Here is a 19,151-nt window from a genome sequence, read left to right on the forward strand (position 1 = left end):
CTGCAGGCACGTGCAGGCCATAAGGAAGTGGTGCTCAAGGAAAGGCAGAAAGACTGCAGAGCCAAAGGGAATGAGGCAAGCACAGCTGGGGTGTCCAAGGATAGGCTTGGGGTGAGAGATAGGGGTCAGGGTGATTCCTGGGCCAGGGGTCAAACACCTGAATGATGCTGGAGTGACTGGGCCCACTGCACTGAAGAGCAGGCTTTGGAGTGCAGACTCAACCTGTGTAACACACCCCTAAAACATCAGCCTAGAGCCATTCGTTCTACTCTTCCTGTGGCCCTGGATCTTCTCTGGCCCACTGTGAGTGGTCTCTGCTCAAAAGCATCTTCTCTCATGGTTGACTTTCTGGCCTACTGAAGGTCACATACTGCCCAAATTTTGCAGAACCCCTTCTTTATCAGTACCTCCAGATGCTGTAAAGCATAAGTTGATGCTAAGCTGTAGAAGTTGGGGCAGGCAGAGGGGCTGTAGGTGCTTCTCTGAGGCTGCCATCCTCCTTTCCCACCTGTCTCTTCTCCCTCCGGGCTCCCTCCCCATCTCTCACCCCCATCCTGCCCAGTGGCAGCTGAAAATGGGACGCTGAACCAGCTTCCTGCAGAGCTCTTGTCCTGGAAATGCTACATCTCCCTTTGTGTTGCTTTGATATTGATCCTGCTCCTGAACCTAGTACAGTGGTATGGTCAAGAAGTTCAAACTGTGGCTCATGGTTTGAATTTGTTGTTATACTCTGAGCAAAGTGACCTTTTACCTCTTTTTTTTTTTTTTTTTTGGTTTTTGGTTTTTGGGCCACACCCAGCAGTGCTCAGGGGTTACTCCTGGCTGTCTGCTCAGAAATAGCTCCTGGCAGGCTCGGGGCACCATATGGGACACCGGGATTCGAACCAACCACCTTTGGTCCTGGGTCGGCTGCTTGCAAGGCAAACGCCGCTGTGCTATCTCTCCAGGCCCGACCTTTTACTTTTTTAACCTGGAAGGGACTCTCATAGGAGCATCAGGTATTCAGTGCTAGTTTTCTTTGAAATTTGCTCTTTGCAAATGACGCTCTACTCCCACCAGGTGAAAAGAAAGGAAGAAGTCAGCTTTCCCACTGCTCTCAAGGTTTTGCTTTTACTGAGTCTCTTGCCTCTTCCCCGACTCCAGGTATGGGTGTCTCAGTGCTTGAACTTCTGCTGCCGCTGGCAAGTCCTGAGAACTGCCTCGCAGGAGGTCAGGGACAGGGTGTGGATGGGGGAGAACTTCACTGGGAACCACATTTCTGGGGTGTGCAGGATAGGAAGGGAATTTACAATCAGATGAACCCAGGTGCTTTACCAACTAAGCATCCTATGCTTTCATCTCTTCCATATTTCTGTGATTGAAATTTGCACTTCTGTCTTTGCAAGTAAAATGATTTAGATTTTTCTAATGCCAAGGTTAACCACAGAAGTGGGGAAGGTAGAAGCCAAGGCTCTCTCTAGTTACATTAGCGACCCTGGAGGCCAGGCTTGCTGGGTCTGAGTGGAGGACCTTGAGCCAGGAGAACACAGCCTTCCTTCCCTGAGCCTCCAGGAAGAATGGAACAACCTGTTCTTGCACTGGAAAGGCCTTCCTTACAGTGAGGTCACCCCGTATGGCGGTAGGTAGTACCCATTGGGTTTGACACCAACATTATGCCTGGGGGCATAATGGCATAATGGTCATCCCTCTTGTGTTCGCTTATCTTGTTTGTTGTTTGTTTTATTTTGGGGGTCATTGTCCCCACATCCCCCTATCCATAGTGCTCAGGGATTACTCCTAGCTTTGCACTTACGGATCATTCTTGGCGGTGCTCAGGAGACCTTACGGGGTGCTAGGGATCCAACCCATGTTGGCTGCATGCAAGGCAAGTGCTTTACCTGCTATACTATTTCTCCCATCCTTCTTATTTATCTTAAAATGGGGCAGGTCCACCCATAGAAATAGCACAGAGGCGTTTGCCTTGCAAGCAGCCGATCCAGAACCAAAGGTGGTTGGTTCGAATCCCGGTGTATCATATGGTCCCCTGTGCCTGCCAAGAGCTATTTCTGAGCAGACAGCCAGGAGTAACCCCTGAGCATCGCCGGGTGTGGCCCAAAAACCAAAAACCAAAAAAAAAAATAAATGGGGCAGGTCCTGGAGAGAACAAATTCAGGAGCGTGTGGAAATGAAATTTCTGCCCATAGTCGCAGTACAGTGTGCAGACTGTCATTTCTACCAAAATTACACACAGCAGCTGCAGCAAGTCTGGGGGTACCATACTGTTTTCATTGTTGATCGCAGAGGTTGGGAGGTTGTGTGGTGGGTACAGGGAAGCAGAATCACTAGAACCTTCTTTTTTTTCTTTTTTTCTTTTTTTTTTGGTTTTTGGGCCACATCCGGCGATGCTCAGGGGTTACTCCTGGCTGTCTGCTCAGAAATAGCTCCTGGCAGGTATGGGGGACCATATGGGACACCGGGATTCGAACCAACCACCTTAGGTCCTGCATTGGCTGCTTGCAAGGCAAACACCGCGGTGCTATCTCTCCAGGCCCTAGAACCTTCTTTTATTGAATACACTTGTATATTGTTGCCAAGAACTGTCAAAAGATCATTATTCCAATTAAAACTATTAATGGGGCCAGAGAGAGCTCAACAAGTTGAATACATGCTCATGCTTTCCCTGCAGGAAGCCTGGATTTAATCCCCAACATGGTCTGGCCCCCCTAATTGGTAGTGGCCTCTGAGTAATGCCAGGTGTTGCAAAAATGTGTGTGTGTGTGTGTGTGTGTGTGTGTGTGTGTGTGTGTGTCTGTCTGTCTGTCTGTCTGTCTGTCTGTCTGTATCACAAAAACCAACTGTGACTATGGCTTAAGTGGAAACAATAAGCCTTATTCAAACGAGACCCTGAGTTAGATACCCAGCTTCCAGCACTGCCTGTTGTAACCATTGTGACCCCTGAGAACCCCTATCGTGACCCCCAAACAGCTAACATAATCAAATCAAATTATGGCACCAGAGAGCTAGTACACTGAGAAGGGTGTTTGTCTTGTAATCGGCTAATGTAGTTTTGATTCCTGGCTTAGCTTATTGTACCCTAAACCAGAGTGATCCCTGGGAACAGAGCCAGGAGTAAGCCCCTTGTGCACAGCCAAGTGTGGTCCCAAAACCTAAATAAATTAATCAAATCACCAAAGTGGCTAGAAAATGTTCTCCACAACCCTTCCTAAGACTTGGGATAGGTAGGCCACATTTTCATACTCAGTGGTAGAGTGCTTGCTTATTTGTATGAGGCCCTGACACCCAGAAAACAGCCTCAAAGGCAACATATTTTTTATTTTATAATTACTTTATTATGAAATAATAAATGATGTAATGATTTGGTCTATTTGTGAGCTGAAGCCACATGTTACAGATGAAATTGGAATTTTTCCATGGCACACTAGACAATACCCATGGCACACTAGTGTGCCATGGCACAGTGGTTGAAAAACGCTGAATTATACTATCCTACCTCTATTCAAAGGCAACATTTTTTGTTTTGTTTTGTTTTTTTGTTTTGTTTTGTTTTGGGGTTACACCCGGCAGCACTCAGGGCCTACTTCTGGCTCTACACTCAGAAATCAGCCCCGGCAGGCCCAAGGGACCATATGGGATGCCAGGATTCAAAGCACCGTCCTTCTGCATGCAAGGCAAATAAATGCCTTACCTCCATACTATCTCTCCTGCACCCCAACCAACATATGTTTTTATAATATCTTTATTTAAACATCTTTTTGTTTTTGTTTTTGGGCCACACCCAGTGACACTCGGGTTAATCCTGGCTATGCGCTCAGAAGTCGCTCCTGGCTTGGGGGACCATATCTCCCTCCATCCCACCCCACCACAACCAACATATTTTTAAGAAGTATTTTTAAGAAAATCAGAAGAGGGGCCAGAGTGATAGTACAGTGGGTAGGACACTTGCCTTGCATGCAGCTAACCCAGGTTTGATTTCCAACATCACCATCCCATACTCCTCAAACTCCCCGGGAGTAATTCCTGAGTGCAGGGCTAGGAATAGCGCCTGTGCACTGTCCGGTGTGGTCCCTCAAAAAAAAAAAAAAAGTCAGAAGAAACATGGTCATATATATGTATGGTCATATACTACATGGTCACCTTGCTGGACTTCCCACCAGCCACAAGAGCCTTTGGAACCTGAGGGCTCCCCTACTCTGCCTGGCTGCCTGGTAATGCTCCTGTGCCAGGCCTTGTTGCCTGCTGGAGTTCTGTCTTGTCAACAGACAGGGACTGTTTACTGCCAGCCTCAGTTCCTGTCGCTCTCCTCCCCCTCCCCCCCTGTGAGTCATCCCTCACCTCCCTGCTCTGGGACTCTCCATACAGAGCCTTTCCTGTGGGGGTGAGGAGAGTGCTGGATTAAAATTCCCTCCACACCTGGTTAAGGGGAGTGTAGAGGAGGGAGCTGGGTGGGAAGGCATGCCTAGGATCTAGAGGGGCTGCCTGGCTGGCTGGAGGTAGTGAGCTGGGGTGGAGATCTGGAAGGGACCTTTGAGACCCAGGAAGAAGAAGGCTGGTAGAAAGGGCAGTCCAGAAGGAGTAGGGCCTGGCTACAGGCTGGGACAGGGGCATCTGAGGCCAGGCCGGCAGCATCAGATCCTTCCATGGCATGCCTGCTCCAGCTGCACACCAGCCTCTTCCTTGCTGGAGTCTCATTTCTAGACTGCTCCAGCTTCAGGGCCCAGAAGTGCTGCTGAGAGGATCTCTCTGCTTGTGTTCATATCTTCTCCCCCCCCCCCCACCTCCTACCCTCCAACCTGCTTCCACCTCTAGGAAGTGCTCTTGTTCTCCTTAACACTCTCTCCTGAGTGCTGCCTTCAGCTTATGCCCCACAGATCACCCACTCCTCACTTCCAGAGAGGTGGCCCTGTACAGGGCTGTTCAGGGAAGACTTCACCAGAGGAGGTGATTCCTGTCCTAGGGTTTGAGAGGTGGGTTGAAGTGTGAGGGATGGGTGAGAGCAAAAGATGGGGTCTGGTGGCTTCTGGTCCCTGGAATACATAGGTTGACAGGTTTGATTGCAGAGGAATGATCCCAAGTATGATTGGGTTCTTGAGCCCTGTTCTTCCCTCTGATCAAATGTCCCCACACCATGTAACAGCCTCTCCTGCACTCCTCTCTTATGCACTGTGGACTCCACTTAATCCCCAGCCTCCTTGTCTGCCTGGTGAGCCCCCAAGTACTGTCTTCCTTTCTTCCCCTGCCTTCCCCCTCTCCCCCAGAGTTGTTCTTTCATGTGCTCACACACAGGGAAACTGAGGCCCATCTTTAAAGGTTTGCCTAAAGCCTCCCACCTTAGAAAGGACAGAGTTAAGTCCTGAAACATGGACTCTGGTCTCCTGCTTTTCAGGCCTACGGGGCACCAGCTGTTTGTCAGCTCTGTAAAGAAACTCCTACCCAGACTTGAAGTTCTAGGGAGCAGGACCCCATCTCCCTGAGTTGTGGGTGGAGAAAAAAATAAAAGACAAGAAATAGAAGCCCTGTTGGAAGAGAGATGGGGGAAGGTGGGGGGGAGAGAGAGAGAGAGACAGACTCCTAGTGTGGGGGTGAGTTCCACCCAGGTACTCAGAGCAGATTGCTTGAAGGCTATGTGTGCGGGAGGCACTCACAGGCTCCAATTCTCATCCTGTTGATCCTGACAGGCTGTTTTTATGGCGACAGAAGCACAAAGGATTGGCAGAGAGGAGACTGAGGTGCTGATGTGGACTTCCCGGCCCAGTGTGGGCAAGGCACTTCACCTCCCTGGGCCTCTTGCTTTTTCCTTTCTTTTTTAGTTTTTCTTTTTTTCTAATAATATCTTTATTTATGCACCATGGTTACAAACATGTTTGTAGTTGGGTTTCAGTCTTAAAAAGTACACCCCCTTTCACCAGTGCAACCTTCCCACCAACCAGTGCCTCTCACTCCCTCCTCCCCCACCCCACCCCCCTGCCTGTCTTTGAGACAAGCATTCTATTTCTCTCACTCACTGTCATTGTCATGGTACTTAGTGCAGTTATTTCTCTAACTGCGTGCATCACTCTTTGTGGTAAGCTTCATATGGTGGGCTAGTCCTTCTGACCCTCATCTCTATTGTTTCTGGGTATTATTACCATACTACTTTTTATTTTCCTTAAATCCCACAGATGAGTGAGACTATTCTGTGTCTTTTTCTCTCCTTCTGACTCATTTCCTCAGCATAATAATCTTCATGTCCATCCACGTATAGGCAGATTTCATGACTTCATTTTCCTAATGTCTGCATAGTATTCCATTGTTTAGTTTCTTTAGCCATTCATCTATTGTTGGACCTCTGGGTTGATTTTAGATTTTGGCTATTATAAATAACACTGCGATGAACATAGGCACGGAGAGGACATTTTTGTACTGTGTTTTGTGTTCCTAGGGTATATCTCTAAGAGTGGTATTGCTGAATCATATAGCAGCTCAATTTCCATTTTTTTGAGGAATATCCATATTGTTTTTTGTTTTTTTTTTTGTTTTTTTTTTTTTCAGAAAGGCTGGACTAGATAGCATTCTCACCAGGTTTTTTTTTTTTGTTGTTTTTTTTTTTTTTTTTGGTGATTTTTCAAAACCCAATCCTCATGCCTGCTGCTCTGGGAATATCACCTGCTCATGACATTTCAGAATTCTCCCACCTTCTTTCTACACTTTATGTTTAACTTACCAAATTGAGCTCAGTTCATGAATAGCTAGTACCTGCTCAGTAGAGACCCAGAACTCTAGAAAGTTCCCACCCATGGAAGGGCTTAAAGCTGAGAGATGGATAAGTGTACCCCAGTACATGATCCTTTCTCTACTTTCTTTCTCGGAGGTGGGGTGGGCTATACTCAGTGATGCTCAGGGGTTACTTGTGATTCTATACTTAGAACCACTCCTGGCCGTGCTCAGGGGACCATATAGGATGCTCTGAATTGAACCTGGGTCATCCCTGTGCAAGATTGATGTCCTACCCGCTGTGCTCCTCAGGCCTTCTGATAACACTTTCTGCTAGCATTAAGCACCATCATCCTTTGGCACATTCTTTATTTTTTCCTCCTCTTGAGCTCCAGAAGCCTCTGCAATGGGCTTCACACAAATAGGAGAACTGAGGGCAGGAAATAACGCCATCCCCCTTGTCGATGAATGTGCCCGATTGGAATTCAGGGTGGTGTGGCCAGTGCCACATGCTTGCTCTGCAGTCTGCTTAGGAACCTGCTGAGGCAGGGGTTGAGTCTGCTGTAGTCTATTTATCTTCCTCCCTGGTTCTAGCCATTATAATAGAAGAACCAGACAGAAAGAATAAGCCCCTCCTTCAGTTGAAAACCCCCCATCCCCCCAGAGACCAGGACTGAAGACACATCACACAGCCACATCCTGGTCATTCCCATCTTATTGGTGGGAGGTTGGGTCACACCAGCATTACTCAGGGGTAATCACTCCTGACAGGCTCAGGTGACCATATGGGATGCTAGGGATGAACCCGGGTCGGCCACCTAGAAGGTTGATGCCCTACCCGCTGTACTGTTGCTCTGGCCCTCATTCCCACCTTCTGCTCTAACTGTTTGGTGGAGAAGACAGGCCTCTCCTGGCTGAGATCCTTCAGGAAGGTTTCCAGGCTTCCTGGAAGGGTCAAGCTTAAAAGCTAGGAAGGATTTTCCAAGTTCTTTTTTATTTATTTTTATTTTTATTTTATTTTATTTTATTTATTTTTAAATGGTGCCAGGGATGGTGCCTGGGCCAGTGAAGTAGAAAGGTACCTATAGGAAACTCTCCATGGAGAAGGGCCCATGGAAAAACTGAAACTTCTGGCTCTTGGGGAAAACTCTCTGGGCCCCTGTAGTCCTGTGTTGACACTCCCCTTAGAAGCAAAAGAAGAAAACCAGGGTGGATAAAGTGAGCGGCAAAGTGCATAAGCTCCCAAGTCAGACTTCCAGGATGTGAATTACTTACCAGCTACATTACTTAGAAGAAGTCATTACCCTTCTGTTCCCTCTGTCTAAGTAGTCAACAATGACCATGACCCCTGTGTGTATGTGGGGAAGCGTGCAGGCCTGAAAAGGCCCCAGCAGGGCACTGTAAACTATGGTGTGCCACTGAAGGTATTGCCTTTCACTGCTGTCGCTGAGGCCGGTTGCTGGGGCAGTTGAAGAGGGAGTTCAGGAAATGGAATCGTTGTGTAGCCGAGAATCTCTGGGGACCTGGCCGAGTTGCGAGCCCCAAAGCTGTCTCAGGCCTGGAATTAGGGCGACAGCATCCCTCTGGAGCCCTGGGTGCCCCCCTTGACCTAGCCCTAGTGGGCTATGGAGACGACCCTTCACTGCATGCTCCTCTGACTGCCAGGGCTGGGGCTGGAAGTGGAAGCCAGGTGTCTGGTTTCCCAGGGAACAAGGGTGACATGGGTGCCGGCCTGCTCTGCTGTGGGTCTTGGGGACAGGGGAGTTTAATAGACAAGTCGCTCTCCCATGGTGGGCAGTGGAGCCCCTGCCTTGCTCCAGATTTGGTGGACTGTCTGAGCTCTGTGTGGGGACAGTGTGTGTAAAGGCAAGTAAAGAAGAGTGCAGAAGAGATTGTGGGTGAGTGTGCAGCAGTGAGCACGTGTGAGAGTAAGGATGTGTCAGAGAACGTGGGTGTGGATGTGTGTCTGTGTGTGAGAGAGAGCATAAGTGTGTATTTTAGGGCTGGGCAAGTGCATGCCCTCCCCAGCATCCCAGTTTCCTGACTACCACCATTGTGGTACCCTGGTGCAACAGACCAGAGAAGCACCAGGTCACAGAGTGCTTTGCTCTGCCTTTCCCATCTATGTAACAGAAGATGCAGGAACTCTCCAAGGGCCTGGGACCTGATTCTAAAGGCCTCTGCCCCACCCCTGATTTCATTCCAATGACATCACCCAGTTACAGGTTTGGGCCCTAAAAATTTTGCCTTATTTCCTGGCATCTGTTACTCAGTTGGGGGCTGGGGCCCCTATCTGGTGTCAGCAGGTTTCCTAAACTCTGAGGGAACTCTGTGGGGACCCAGAGGCATGAGAATGGCTAGTGGAATTGGGGTCTGAAGAGGGGAAGGGCCAGGGCAGGCCCACAGGCCTGTCTGATTGAACCCACACTCTGTGCCCTGGAAACCATGAACCCAAACTTTGCCCTTCCCTGTGCTTTGCCATCCCTGCCCCCAGTTCTGTGATGGGAAGGGGGTGTGTCTTCCATTCTCAGAGAGGCTAGACCAACACAGGAAGCCCTGGGGAACAGAGCCTCAGCCCCAGGGAGCTGACAGCTGGCTCCTGCTGAGGAAAGTGGAACTCACGGGTCAGAGGACTGGATTCAGTGGGGGCCTAGGTCTGTCCTCCAGTTGGTTCCACCCTTGAGGTAGACCTAGCATTGTTTTTTTCACCCAGTGACAGGCCTGGCTGCTAAGGCAGCCCCCCAGCTTCCCACTAGCCTGAGCCCCCAGGGTGGCGCCCAAGTACGAGGTCCATGAGCACACTCTGTGTGGTTTTGACAGGTACATGAAGAGTAGTGGAATTCTTCTCTTAAACTTTAGTGGAGCCCAGAATCTTGCTGAATCTGTTTTTTCTTCTACAATTTGGGGACAAGTTTGCCGGCACATGGCTCTTTCAGAAACTTGGAAGAGGTGCAAACCCACCCATACCCACTCACTCTGGAGAGAACTCCAGATCCAGTGCAGCCTGGGGTCAGTGGACATGTGTGGAAATGTCTCCCTACCCCTCACCTTGCCCCTGCTTGTTTCAGGCACCCTGTACTGAGGAACTGGAACTAACTCACCTTGACTCACTGCTTTATCTTGGGGCCAGGAAACCTTGTAGATTAGACCTAAAAGGGATGGGGAAGCCACTAGTTTAAATGTGCTGGGAATTGAACCCAGGGGACCTCATATACACAAGGCAAGTGCTCAACTGCTGAGCTCTATCCCGAGCCCCAAGAGTATAGGCTCTTTAGATTTATTGTTTTGGGGCCATATCTGTGGTGCTCAGGGATCACTCCTGGTGTGTTGTATCAAATAATTAATGATGGTGCTGGATGGTGAAGGATGGAGGCCTTTGTCCTTAGGCCCCGGCCACGTGGCTTCATCCCCCATCAACCTGCGGGTCTGGGGTTCAGGAAAGCGACGGGTATTGAACTCACTCACAGGCAGGCATCAGGAAGCATCAACTTTATTCATGCCCTGACCACCACAGGTGTGTGGCCTATCTCATAACCTTTCAAGCATTCAGCCATTCTTAGCTACCCTGCATCTTAATTTCTTTCAGCCATCTTCCTTTGACCTCCATGCTGGTCAAAGACCAAAAAGCCAAAGACCCAAAAGCCAGAGAGCCCAGCAGGGCAGAAATCCTAATCCCCTGGCTCAGAGGCTTATCTACCTTTTCCAAGACCCCTCCCAGGAATGGGCGGGGTCTTGCAGGTAAGGTCACACATATCTGGTTCCCAAGACCCCTCCCAGAAATGGGTGGGTCTCAGGTAGCTACACCTAAATCCAGGGTGGAGTTACACTGGTGCTGGGGTTCAAATACAGGTCCTCCACATATAAAACAGGAGCTCTCAACCCCCACCCCCACCCCTGATATCTCTTGGTTGTTACTCAGGAGCTACTACTAGTTCAGTGCTTTAGGGAATTATGCAGTGCCAGTGTTCAGCACCATGCTCCTGCATGCAAAGCATCCATTTCATCTATCCCCATTAAGCTTTCTCTCCAGCCCCACAGGGAAGAATTTTTAAATCCTAATCAGAAATCAAACCCTAAATCTAAATGTAACCCTAACCCTAAGCAAAGAAAAAAAAAAAGAAAGAAAAGTTGGGCTGAGAGATAGTCCAGCAAGTAAAACTGTAGTACTCCTGAGATCACATGCCCTGTGGTGGTACCAGAGGTCCCAAAAAATGAAGCCCCCGACCCCAACCACTCTTGGTGCAAGTGGCCCCCAGCCCCTGCTTACAATGTAGGAATCTTTGCTGAGCCACCTCCAGGATCCTTGATGCAATTTGGGGGAGAGGGACTACACCTGGCAATGTTCAGGGGTTATTCCTTGCTCTGCACTCAATAATTAATCCTGATGGTGCTCAAGGGACCAGATGGTCAGCTGTGTGCAAGGCAAGTACCCTACCCACGGTATAATCTCTGGACCCCTTGATGTGATGTTTTTGTTTTTGTTTTTGGGTCACTCCTGGCAGGGGACCATATGGGTCCCATATGGAACCATATGGGATGCCCGGATTCAAACCACTCTCCTGGATTGACTGCGTGCAAGACAAACACCCTACTGCTGTGCTATCTCTCTGGCCCCTTTGATGTGATTTTTGACTTGTGACTACGCTCTAGTCAACTCTCTGAAATTCAGTGGACAATGGCCTAGCCCTGCTTATTTTCACATCAGATGGTTTTTGAGCACCTGCTGGCTCCCCAGCCAGGGGAACTTGATTACAAGCAGATGGGACTCTGCCTGCATGGAGCATATAGGTGAGGGGGAGGCCTTTTCTTGAGGCCCAACTGATGCAAAGGTTATGGTACTCAACATGCCCAGTTCCTCCCCACCTCCTCACCTGAACACCAAGCCAGACTGCAACCCACAGGGATGGGACTAAACATACCAAGCAAGAACCCATGAAGGGGATGTTCGCTCCCTCTTAGCTCAGGATTTAGGGGGCCATTGCTGAGAGGTCTGGAGGGCTGGTCGGTGGAGCTTATAGAGGGACATGTTTATGCCTTGGCGGGGAAGAGAACAAGTGGATGATTTGCAGAACTGTGGGGTTCATGGAGGTTGATGGGAGCTGGGGTTGATGAGTTGGGCAGAACTGAATCCTCTCTTGGTTCTGTTGTTGATCTGCTGTGTGACTTGTTGATTTGCTGTGTGACTTCAGGCTAGTCCCTTCCTCTCAGTTATCTCAGACTTAAGTGGGTAGTTCAGAAGGGCCAGGAATATGGCTCATGTGGGAAGGCATATGCTTTGCATATTTGAGGCTTAGTTCTGTCCCCAGCACCACATAACCCCAGCACACTCGCAAGAGCCAGTGGTGTGGCCCATATGGCTAACTAAGGATTGGGCTCATCAGGCTTTGTCTTCCAGGTCAGCACAGATTATTATTAGTACTGCATTCCTCAAGTCACAAACCAAGCAGCAAGGCAGGAAGTGCTTGAATTTGGTCTCAGGTGGCGGCTCCTATACTGAAACTCTATGATCCTTCTGTGCTTCCCTTCTCACCAAATTGCTGTGCCCCTGCTGGTTGCTTGTTAGATACTTCTGCTGTCCTCAGACGTGAGATGGCAGGCATGAACCTGCCTTAAACTCATGACTGGAAACACTTGGGGTTAGGGCAAGGCTGAGCTCATAGGCAGAGCTAGAGCTTCCTTTATCTGTACTGAATTTCTAAAGACACTTCTTCCTATAGGAGATTGTATCTCTGTGTCTTTAGATAAAGCCCTTTTAAAATCTAATCCTGGGGCCAGAGAGATAACAGATAAAGCACTTGCTTTGTACACTGCCAATCCAGGTTCAGTCCTTGGTATCCCAGAAGATCCCCTACACCCTGAGCTCAGAGTCTGGAGTAAACCTTGAGATCCACTGGGTGTGGTCCAAAAAGAAAAGGCCGCCTCTTTTGAGGAGCAGAGTGATAGTATAGTGCATAGGGTCTTGGCCTTGCATGCCCCAGACTTGGGTTGAAACCCCAGCAACCCATGCCCATGTCCTCATAGCACCGCCAAGAGTAATTCCTGAATGCAGAGCCAGGAGTAATTCCTGAGTGTAGAGCCAGGAGTAAGTCCTGAGCATCACTGGGTGTGACTCCAAAATAAAAACAAACCAAAATAACTCATCCGTTAGTTTATCCAACAGTCCTGTGAGGCTGGTCCACTTACCTCTTGGGAGAGGAAATTGAGGCCCTGTACCAGCCTGTGTTCCTGTCCCCAGCTGTCCTCCTCATCCCCAGCCCTGCCTCAGCTCTGTTTCTCGGGCTCCCCACAATACCGTGGCCTCTCATTCTCTCGCCCTCCATAGGTTTCCACGTGATCCCCACCATCTCCAGCATCGTCCCTGAGAGCTGCCTGTTGATCGTGGTGGGGCTGCTGGTGGGGGGCCTGATCAAGGGCGTGGGCGAGAACCCCCCCATCCTGCAGTCGGACGTCTTCTTCCTCTTCTTGCTGCCGCCCATCATCCTGGATGCTGGCTACTTCCTGCCACTGCGGCAATTCACAGAGAACCTGGGCACCATCCTCATCTTCGCCGTGGTGGGCACGCTGTGGAACGCCTTCTTCCTGGGCGGCCTCATGTTTGCCGTGTGCCGGGTAGGCGGGGAAGAGATCAATAACATCGGCCTCCTGGCCAACCTGCTCTTCGGCAGCATCATCTCAGCCGTGGACCCTGTGGCCGTTCTGGCTGTCTTCGAGGAGATTCACATCAATGAGTTGCTGCATATTCTTGTCTTCGGGGAGTCCCTGCTCAATGACGCCGTCACTGTGGTGAGGGGCCATCCCAGTGCGCTTGGGCAAACAGAGACCCCCACATCCACCCCCTGACTAAACCGTAGCAAGATGGCAGGTGTCCATGCCTGCTCACCACGTGCTGAGCTCCTGACATGGATGATCTTGTCTCATGTAATCCCCAGGACCTCCTTAGCGGGTGTTTATTTATCTCGCTATACTGAAGAGGGCCAGGCCCATGGGGTCTAAGCATTTGCTTGACTCAGAACCAAGTTAGAATCTAGATTTCACTGACTCTTGGGGCCAGGCCTGTCACCTTACTTACAGGTCACATACTCCTTCCCCATCTTTTTTTATGATGTGATCTTGGTTCAGCTATATGACTTCTCCAGGCCTCCGTTTTTACCCTCACTAGGCCTGCTCACTCTAGGAAGTGTATAGTTTTTTTTGTTTTTTTGTTTTTTTTTTTTTTTTCAGTTTTTGGGTCACACCCGGCGGTGCTCAGGGGTTACTCCTGGCTGTCTGCTCAGAAATAGCTCCTGGCAGGCATGGGGGACCATATGGGACACCGGGATTCGAACCAACCACCTTTGGTCCTGGATCGGCTGCTTGCAAGGCAAACGCCACTGTGCTATCTCTCCGGGCCCGGAAGTGTATAGTTTTTTTTTTTTTTTTTTTTTTTTTTTGGGCCACACCCGGTAACGCTCAGGGGTTACTCCTGGCTATGCGCTCAGAAGTCGCTCCTGGCTTGGGGGACCATATGGGACGCCGGGGGATCGAACCGCGGTCCGTCTCCTAGGCTAGCGCAGGTAAGGCAGGCACCTTACCTCCAGCGCCACCGCCCGGCGGAAGTGTATAGTTTTAACACATTTGTTTTGGGCATTTGGAGGCAGCAGTTGTGGATAGGGATCTTGCCTCCAAAACTTCCAGGGAGTGATCAGTGAAAGAGGTTGGGCACTCGCTTACTCTGTGACTTAAAGCAAATAACTGGGCCTCTCTGGGCCGCTCTCACCTTTGATGACTTCCAAGGAGAATGATGGTGAACGTTTTCCTGGTAGGATCTGCTGAGGTGCAGCGTGTCAGCACCTGCCCTTGCTCCCAGCTGGCTTCCACAGGAAGCAAATAGACACATTGGGCACTGGGTATGTGTATTGTGAGAACACACCCTCCCACCTGGGCTGCACTCCTGGTGCTGACTCCCTCTTCCCCTGCTGCTGCTCCTCCAAGAAGAGACAGACAGAGTGGTCTGCTGCCATGAATCGTAGCTTCCTCTTCCTTCTGCTTTTCTGCCCCCAGTTTGGCTCTATGGGGCTAGACGGGACCACAGTTTGGCCTGGCCTCTATCTCCTAGCTTTACTTTATTCCCATGAGCCCTGGGATTGCAGGATTCAGCAGTCATTCCCCTGGTTCCTCTCAGGATCCATGGAACCACTGAATGCCAGAAGTAAACCTACCCCCTCAAAAAATTTGTTAGATCTGATGTTGGTTCATGTTGGTGTTATGGGGGAGGCTCTGTTGAGTGCTCAGTCTGCCCACCCTGCCTCTCAGACCATTGCTGACTGCACTGACCACTCCCTGGCTTATCTGGTTTGCACTGTAATCCCACAGTCTGGTCACCTCCAGTTTTCATAGGCCCAAGATCCCACCATGAGTTATGTATGTGAGTCATCCTAGGTTCACTGATTGCAGTGTCACTGCAGTTCAGGCCCTGGTGTTGAGCACTGTGCTCCCCTGCCTTGCTAGATCAGTGACTTGACTCTTGGGCCAGAGGAAAAGACCTTCCTTTCTCCCTGCCCCACTGCCCAGTCCCTGCACTCCAAGGCTCTTGCTGAGAGCAGGACTACACCACTAGAACCCAGACTCATCTCCCTGTAACCATGGTCCAGGCAGCATGAATGCCCCTCTATGAATGTGCAGGTGTGAGCACCGGCTTCCCAGCCAGGAAAAGAGGGGCTGTCCAAGCTGACCACCCCAGCCCCGCCTCACACTCCTGTACCAGAGCCTTCAGAGGTTACCCCTCAGGGAGGGAGCTAGCACCCCCAGCATGCTCAGGCCTGGCAATCAAAGAACCACTGCCTAAAGGGAGACAGAAGCTCAGGGCTGAGCCTGCTTCGTGGTCCCCTCTGCTATCAGAGACTGGGTTCTGGGCCCTGTCCCACTGCTCCCGAGCAAGGGCCCCTCTGGCAGGTCACTGAAGCACCTTGAGGCCCCTTGTGCTCCCATCCCCAGCCCGCTGGCTGGCTGGCTGGCTGGCTGGCTGCCTGCCTTCCGAGGCTTTTGCAGATCTAGTGGGAGATTTTGGGCCAGGATGTTCCTGGCTGCTGACATTGTCCCCGAATCTTCTCTCCCCAGCTCAGGAGATATGTGCTTCTGCTCCTGGCATCTACCCAGGGATAGTTGGAAGGAGGTTTCTGGTTCCCACCTCTAGAGTTGGGAGCAGGATTGGGGGTGGGGGACATAGGCTGGCTGTACGGGTTTCAAAGTAGGCTGCCATGGTAAAGAAGCCCCATGTTCACCTGTTGTCAGATCTCTTCCTGTTCAATGCTGACATGCAGATATGTTCTCTGTCCCAAGGTTAGAGGGAACAGGCTGGCAAGGCCAGAGGCCCCAGTTCTCAGTGCTGCCCCTTGGGGAACTGGTTTAACCCTCTCAGCAGCTCCAGGAGCTAAGTACTCTCCTTCTCGCCTCATAGATAGGAAATGGGATGAGGACACTTAGCCCTGTTTAGCTGGAGCATGGCAGGCCCCAATTCCGACCCACAACCAGATTAGTAATTGGTCCCTCTGCTCTCCCATGACCTCTTGTGGCTAGAATCCAGGGAGGGGATGGGGTCCCAGGGTCCCTGTGCATCCACCCACCAACCTGTACTCCCTCCCAGGTCCTGTACCACCTCTTTGAGGAATTTGCCAACTACGAAAAAGTGGGCATCGTGGACATTGTCTTGGGCTTCCTGAGCTTCTTCGTAGTGGCCCTGGGCGGGGTGTTTGTGGGGGTGGTCTACGGGATCATCGCTGCCTTCACCTCCCGGTTCACCTCTCACATCCGCGTCATCGAGCCACTCTTCGTCTTCCTCTACAGCTACATGGCCTACCTGTCTGCTGAACTCTTCCACCTGTCAGGCATCATGGCGTGAGTCTGGGGGATTCAGCTCTGGGACTGCCCCTCCAAGCCACTTTTAAAGTTTAAAGTTGTGGGGGCCGGAGAGATAGCACAGTAGTAGGGCATTTGTCTTGCACACAACCGATCTAGGACGGACAGTGGTTTGAATCCCGGCATCCCATATGGTCCCTGAGTCTGCCAGGAGTGATTTCTGAGCGCAGAGCCAGGAGTAACCTGAGCGCTGCCTTGTGTGGCCCAAAAACCAAAAAAAAAAAAAAAAAAAAAAGTTTAAAGTTAGGGATGTCTCGGCTCTGCCACTTTCTCCTTTTACTGGTCTCAGAGGGTCCTTGGTTGGTGCTACCTGCTAAAGCTCTTTCAGTGTTGGGGGACTGATTTCTGGAGGCAGGACAAATGACTTAAGGTAAAAATGAGGGCAGCAGCTAGCAGGAGCAGGCCCAGGAGTGGGAACCTCCCTGCATGAACCCCCAGCTGTGGATGAATAGATTGAAGGCTCCATGAATTAAGCACAGTACCAACTTGGGGACTCTCCAGTGGAGACCCTCCCCCCCACACAAGTTCTTGTGTGCTCCCTATTCAAGGCTGGTATCATGGTGGGTAGGAAACTCACATTCTCGGGTCTCATTTCTCTTATCTGAACCACATAATCCCATGCCTGTGGCTGCAGGGTGGCCATGAGTACCATGGCAGAACATGGCTGGTGTTGGACCCCAGGGCCAGGAGCTTGGACCAGTGAAGGGCTATAGTCCAGGGGTCCTCAAACATTTTAAACAGGAAGCCAGTTCACTGTCCCTCAGACCATTGGAGGGCCAGACTGTAGTTTATAAAAAAAAAAAAAAAAAAAAAAATATGAATAGTGGCTTGCGGGTCGCAGTTTGAGGACCCCCTGCCTGAGATTGAGAGAAAGAGGGAAGTCAGAGAGTGCAGTGCGCATTCCACACATGTGCACTGCAAGCCTGGGATGAGTTGGCTGCTAAACAGGACAGGCAGTGGCGGCAAAAACACCCCACCAGTTGGATAAAAGTCCTTGGCAGGCCACATGGTCCATGGGCCATAGTTAGAGGACCTCTGCTCTAGGCTGTCATTCTGTTCTGAATCCTGAATCCTCTACCTCCCCCCCACCCCCTGCTCCGCAGAATCATTGCTTCAGGCGTGGTAATGCGCCCCTATGTGGAGGCCAACATCTCACACAAGTCCCACACCACCATCAAATATTTCCTAAAGATGTGGAGTAGTGTCAGCGAGACCCTTATCTTCATCTTCCTTGGCGTCTCCACTGTGGCCGGCGCCCACCGTTGGAACTGGACTTTCGTCATCAGCACCCTGGTCTTCTGCCTCATCGCACGTGTGCTGGGTAAGCATGCGCGTTGTGTGTCTACACCAGGGTGTGTGTATGTGTTCCAGGGCACTGCGCTTGGGTTCTGCTCACTTGCAGGCGCACCTCACCCCTGCCCAGCATTCTCCCTTTTGAAGACTGTACCAATAGGTGCTTCCTGGGCTAAAGAAATAAATAGAGGGGCGTTTGCCTTGCATGCAGAAGGTTGGTGGTTCAAATCCTAGCATCCCATATGGTCCCCCGAGCCTGCCAGGAGCAATTTCTGAGCATAGAGCCAGGAGTAACCCCTGAGCGCTGCCGGATGTGGCCAAAAACCAAAAAAAAAAAAAAAAAAGGAAATAGTACAGCCTTGCATGCTGCCAGCCCTTGTTCAATTCCTAGGATCTCATATGGCCTCCTGAGCACTTCCAGGAGTGATCTCAGAGCACTGCTGGGTATGGCTCAAAACCACCTGGCTCAATAGTCAGAGATCGTTCCTGGTAGGGTTCTGACGACCCAGTTCTACTGGGATGAAATCCAGGTTTCCTGCATGCAAAGCAGGAGATGCTCAGTTCATTGAATTCTCTCCTGGGCCCCTAGGTGCTCTGTTTTCAAATCCGTTTACCTGGGTCTGTTCTCTAAGGTTTACTCTCAGGGGTGGAGGTTGGACTCAAACCTCAGCTTTTGTGGTGTTACTATTGAAAGGTCAGGGATCGAACCCAGGGCCTAACACAGGCAGGGCAAAGCCTCTAAGAACTTTCTTCTCTGGAACATTTCTTTTTTTTTTTGGTTTTTGGGCCACACCCGTTTGATGCTCAGGGGTTACTCCTGGCTATGCGCTCAGAAATCGCCCCTGGCTTGGGGGACCATATGGGATGCCGGGGGATCGAACCGAGGTCCGTCCTATGCTAGCGCTTGCAAGGCAGACACCTTACCTCTAGTGCCACCTTCCCGGCCCCTCTGGAACATTTCAACCAGCAGTAGACCTTGATTGCCTGACATTGAAGGGGTATCACTGTGACCAGGCTTTTTCTTCTTTTCTCCTATCCCTCCAATCTGTGATATCTCCAGAGTTCATTCAGTTTGGAGCCTCTAAAAGGCTCAGAGCTTTTGCATTAAGTTGTTTCAGAGCTCCTAATCTGGCTCCAGAAAGATCAGGAAGTACGTGAGCCAAGTGGGCTTCTTCATAGAGTCAGAAACCTGGAGAGGCTTTTCTTTCCCCCTCATGTTTGTTTTATTTTATTGTTGTTGTGGGAGTGGGGGGGCACACCCACTAGGGAGGGAC

General features: G+C 50.5%; 1 protein-coding gene across 1 annotated transcript in view; it reads left to right on the forward strand.

Annotated features, from left to right (window-relative positions):
* SLC9A1 (solute carrier family 9 member A1) overlaps positions 1–19,151 on the forward strand; it is a 53,620-nt gene that overhangs the window by 28,138 nt on the left and 6,331 nt on the right. The window contains exons 2-4 of the mRNA XM_049774704.1: positions 13,013–13,473; positions 16,313–16,563; positions 17,688–17,905. Of these exons, the coding sequence (XP_049630661.1) occupies positions 13,013–13,473; positions 16,313–16,563; positions 17,688–17,905 (930 nt within the window). The remainder of the gene's footprint in view (positions 1–13,012; positions 13,474–16,312; positions 16,564–17,687; positions 17,906–19,151) is intronic.

This window comes from Suncus etruscus, chromosome 6 (genome assembly GCF_024139225.1).
Source record: "Suncus etruscus isolate mSunEtr1 chromosome 6, mSunEtr1.pri.cur, whole genome shotgun sequence".
NCBI classification, from domain to species: Eukaryota; Metazoa; Chordata; class Mammalia; order Eulipotyphla; family Soricidae; genus Suncus; species Suncus etruscus.